The sequence below is a fragment of the Gymnoscopelus braueri genome (assembly GCF_963280865.1).
Source record: "Gymnoscopelus braueri genome assembly, chromosome: 23".
Classification (NCBI taxonomy): domain Eukaryota; kingdom Metazoa; phylum Chordata; class Actinopteri; order Myctophiformes; family Myctophidae; genus Gymnoscopelus; species Gymnoscopelus braueri.
Genome location: NC_137625.1, coordinates 11,721,202 through 11,726,201, shown reverse-complemented (window position 1 = coordinate 11,726,201; position 5,000 = coordinate 11,721,202). Strand labels below are relative to the sequence as shown.

Below are 5,000 nucleotides of genomic sequence, written 5' to 3'. Positions count from 1 at the left end.
CAATACGCATATTATTATTTAGTCACAAGCTCTTGTTAATACTTATTGGTTGAATATTTATAAAAACCCACAGACATACTTAACCAGCACTTTCAACCTGGTGTCTCTATGTTGGGCTTGTCGTAATAGGCGAAAGATATAGCCAAACTACAAGCAAATGTGACTCGTTATAAGCTTGTAGATCTGCTATTTTCGCTACTTTTGTGAGAGACACTGTCATACAGACAAAGTATACCATAGGATTTTAATGTAGGAAATCGTAAAACCGTAAAAAGTTGAAATATGGAGAGGAGAACAAGAGAGGGAATGGATTGAAGATAGTTACACAGTCAAATCTAAAAGAGTGTTAGTTTAACATCCAGTACTGTGATGTGTAATGAATGTGAACTGAGGTCTGTCTAGCCCCGAGGAGAAGTTTATCACAGCTTGGCGTGTGTGTTGCTGAAAGGAATGAAATGAGGCGCTGTAGATTGATTTTTCTAATTAACATCTTATGAACCTCGACAGCCGTCCGTGCTGCTGCGGGTCCCGCGGTGTTTTCAGTGGAGTACATCGCTGTGTTTTATCCCCAGTTTTGTTAGGTTGAGGATTCCATCCCGATACCCTCCCTCCTCCCCCGACATCTTGGCTCCATCTGTGCCGCGCTGACGGGTGACACATTCAGCATAGCGAATCGATTAGCTCCATAGAATCATCAAAACAATGTTTCAGCCAGACAGGCAGAGTTGTACTTTACAGTATGCTGTTGGAACAGTATGCTGACCCCAAATTTGGTTCACATCCCCATTGAATTCCATTATAGAATTCAAGTTACACATTTCAAAAGTTATGTATTATAAAACATACAGTACGTACGTGTATGTCGAAAACATTGTGGAAGTACCTCTGTGGCCTACTGACATTGTGCACAATAAATTTGGCACTGATGAAAAGTGACACCTTCAGTACTACTAGTATGCTGATATGACAAAAAGTTTTCCTGTTTGCTGGGGACAACATCACCTCCCAACAAACATCTTATCTACCACTCATCCAAAGGGTAATCCCCTTGCCTAAGAGAGGCATTAGACTTCTGGTCTTCAGCCAGGGCAACTCCACCAGTTGCTACACCAGCAAAATTACATCTTAGTGGAATATACGTTCCAAGGCCACTAACCAAACAGTGGCTTCCTGGCTATGCTGAAGCACTGAAGGCGATCAGGGGCTAGCTTTCATCTGTGCTGATGGCATAATCCCACTGTTTAGAACAGACTGTCTGCATGTGACAGGGACTGAGTGACCCAACCTTGCAGTGTCGGTGTAGTGAAATTGTGTGAGCAAGGCTAATGTAATGACAGAATGCTCTAACTGCTTTCTAATGGGATAATGCTGTTAGCGTTCCCTGAGGACGAGACTGGCCTCCAGCTGGACCATGTGAAGTAAACATCCACCATCTGAGGGTCTGTGAGAGAAGGGGGGGGGGGGGGGGGGGGGGGGGGGAGAGAGAGAGAGAGAGAGAGAGAGAGAGAGAGAGAGAGAGAGAGAGAGAGAGAGAGAGAGAGAGAGAGAGAGAGCGAGAGCGAGAGAGAGCTGGAAAGATGGTGTTAGGAGTGTGGGAAAGATGGAAAGGCTTTTTCAGCCAGTCAGCCTCGTAAAATTATTATTATATACTACTATACACGTCGTGTAGGCCTACTTGTAGATTGGATATTTTCTTTTTTTTCTCGCATCAATTGCTGTGTAGTATGTGAGTGAGAAAGTGCATGAGTGGAAGAAAGAATGTGTGAGAGATGTGAAAACAGGCCATTGTTACTGTGTGTGTGTGTGTGTGTGTGTGTGTGTGTGTGTGTGTGTGTGTGTGTGTGTGTGTGTGTGTGTGTGTGTGTGTGTGTGTGTGTGTGTGTGTGTGTGTGTGTGTGTGTGTGTGTGTCTGCCTGTCCTTGGTGTCCTTGTACATTCACACATTATTGGTACTGCATTAAAGAACCATGCTTCTGCAACTACATCTCTCTCTCTCTCTCTCTCTCTCTCTCTCTCTCTCTCTGTGTCTCTCTGTCTCTCACCTCTCCATCCATACATCCATACATACCCAGCCATTTCATTTCATTCCACCGATAAAGCATTGACAGCTCCTCACTCTGCGTTCTCTCCCTTGCAGCATCTCTCGCCCCAGCATCACTGGTCTCCTCTTCCACACACTCACAGGTGTACTGTCTCTGTCTTCCTCTGCTCTCACAGATTACCGGGTCCCTCGAGGGTTCCCGCTGCAGGCAGCGGGGCCTCCAAGAGTCCGGGCTCCTCTAACCTCAACCGGCGCAGCCAGAGCTTCAACAGCATAGACAAGAACAAGCCTCTGCAGTATGCCAGCGGCAACGACAGAGGTAAGGCTGTCAATTAAGTCATATCATACGAGAGGGAGTGCTGTTATACTGTATTATCATATCAGCAGGGCTGCGTTTGGGTCGTAGGCACAAGGCCTCCGGCCGAGTGCCGGAGGTAATGATGTTGAGTGGAAATATGGTACGATGTTTAGGCATTTTTTTCTGCTCTGTGTGTTCTGTCGTCATTCATGAATGCAGTCAATTGTGTATTTGCTTAATTAATCAGAATTTCATATCCTGGTTTCAAAGCTTGCACTGTTAATAGTGTTCAATAGTGTTATTCCTTCAACTCATTTCAAGACATATATATAGGAGATGGATTATAAAAATAAACACCAATTGTTTCCTTGAAAAACTCTGACAAGATTAATCCAGGTGAAAGGCACAACCGTTTGATTGTGATTGACATTGACAAAGATGTACTGTAACCTATCAAATCCTCTTATGAGAATGTATGTGAGAATGAATATTTATTATGTATTCTCCTGTCTATCCACTTGGTGGCGCCACTTATCCAGAGAGGTGAGCTGACACATGCAGGGGAACTCGAGCACAAAATTCCCTTCTCTAATGTTAACCATTTTGCTGAATCATCCACAGTTATTTATTCCTAAGAGAGTTATAATGGATGCCATTATTCCAGGCAGCAGCACATTTGCACAGCTTGGCAAGTGCCATTTAAGAGCACAGAGTGATGGCTGAAAGGCCAAACCAAGCAATTGGTCTCTTAAGCACAATAACGCGAGACTGTTAATTTTTCTTTTCTTTTTCTTTAAGGCCTCACAGTGGTTGAAATCAGGGCTGTGTGTGTGTGTGTGTGTGTGTGTGTGTGTGTGTGTGTGTGTGTGTGTGTGTGTGTGTGTGTGTGTGTGTGTGTGTGTGTGTGTGTGTGTGTGTGTGTGTGCGCACACACACGCGAGAGAGAGTTTGTGCGTACGTGTGCATTAGACACAGTGCTTATACTAGCTATTAGAAGAGGGAAAAATGTCTACATATGTACTGTACCTGAAAATGCCTGTGTGTGTGCGTGTGTGTGTGTGTGTGTGTGTGCGTGTGCGTGTGTGTGTGTGAAACAGGCATACATGGCTAAGCTAATGAAACATCAGGAGCTGACTCAAATAATAACCTGTTTGGGCTATAATTGTCAACTTCTCATCTTCATGTTAGGCAGCTTAGGACATGTAGGCGACTATACACAGTGGTACAGAGTGTAGATGGACATGGACACAGGCTAGTGGTACAGACTGTAGATGGACATGGACTCAGGCGAGTGGTACGGGGACTGCAGAAGACAGGTCTCTTCAAAGCGGTGTCACGCACCAAAAATAGCAGATCTACAAGCTCACAGCTTGTAGATCTGCTATATTCGGTAGACGACAACGGCGCGTAACTAAGTATAAATCAGGCCTAAGAGCAAAGCCAAACAATTAGCAAAGTGCTGCTATGTGTCTGCCTGTCTGTATGGACGAGACTGTGCTTCCTGTATCCATAAGTAAGATATACTGTACATGTGATGAATGACCCTGTATTGCCCGATGAGCTACTGATTTTATTTTTATTGTAATGTTTATAAATGTACTGTATGTTTCTTTAGTCCTGCAACAAATACTAAATTAAGTTGACATCAAGGCGGATTCAAATAAAGCAATCACACGTGTGAGTTAGAGAGAGACTGAACACATTAGGAGAAGATGCATACATATGTGGGTGGTTGAGGGTGAAGGATAACAGTGAGAAAGGAACCTAGAGACAAAACGATTGACGATAAGAAACTGATTCTCTTACCTCTAAGTACCCCCATTGATCAGTGGCGCTTGATCTATTGATCCTGTTATATATGATAGGCTGGAAGTAAGACCATGATATATGTCAAGTGCATCCTGGTTAGTCATTTTGGATGTGTTTCCTGATGATTACTAAATACTGCCTGAAGACCAACCTTGGTTCCAGTGTGATAAGATGCTTGGTGCTGGAGCATCGTTGCAGGGAAAGGAAACAATGTTTTGGTATAAAGTTCATCTGCAGGAAAATGTCAGAGAAAGTTCAGCGACGTAGCCAGACCTTTTTTTGGGTGGTGAAAATAGAGTAGAGTTAAATAATGAAGTCGGGACGGGTCCCTGGTGGCTCAGCCGGTTAGGCATGTCTGCCCTCTGTCTCTGCCCCTGATTGCCTGTGTCTCTACTCTATCCTATCGGAAATAAGGCATAAAATTGCCAAAAAAAAGAATAGATAAAGAAACCAAGGAGGGACACAGGCAATAGCCGTGTCCTGAGGTAATGAAAGTCACAGCCCATGTTGACTATAGCTGCCACTGTTTACCCAAGTGATTTACAATATTGGAAGTATGGTGTTAGTCAACTATTTGTGGGAATCAGGTGGTAACAGAGGAATTCCTAAGCCTAATTGTTACTTTTGCATGTTGTATTCATGACATGCTGCTCACCGAACATTACTGTTTCTATTGTTTCGGTCATTTATGGCAAGCGACATGGTCGTATGATGATAAATAGACTTTGAATCGAGACAAACAAATAGTACATGACATGACCTGTGAGAGTGGGTGTTTGCACGTGTGCTTGTGTGTACAATTGTTGCGTGTGTTGTTTATATGCAAATAAGACAAACATGCATACTCACATC

General features: G+C 43.7%; 1 protein-coding gene across 1 annotated transcript in view; it reads left to right on the top strand.

The window, feature by feature from the left end:
• The window catches only part of nav3 (neuron navigator 3), a 188,078-nt gene that overhangs the window by 98,789 nt on the left and 84,289 nt on the right, over positions 1-5,000 (top strand). The window contains exon 7 of the mRNA XM_080421087.1: positions 2,218-2,360. Coding sequence (XP_080277213.1) covers positions 2,218-2,360 — 143 coding nt within the window. The remainder of the gene's footprint in view (positions 1-2,217; positions 2,361-5,000) is intronic.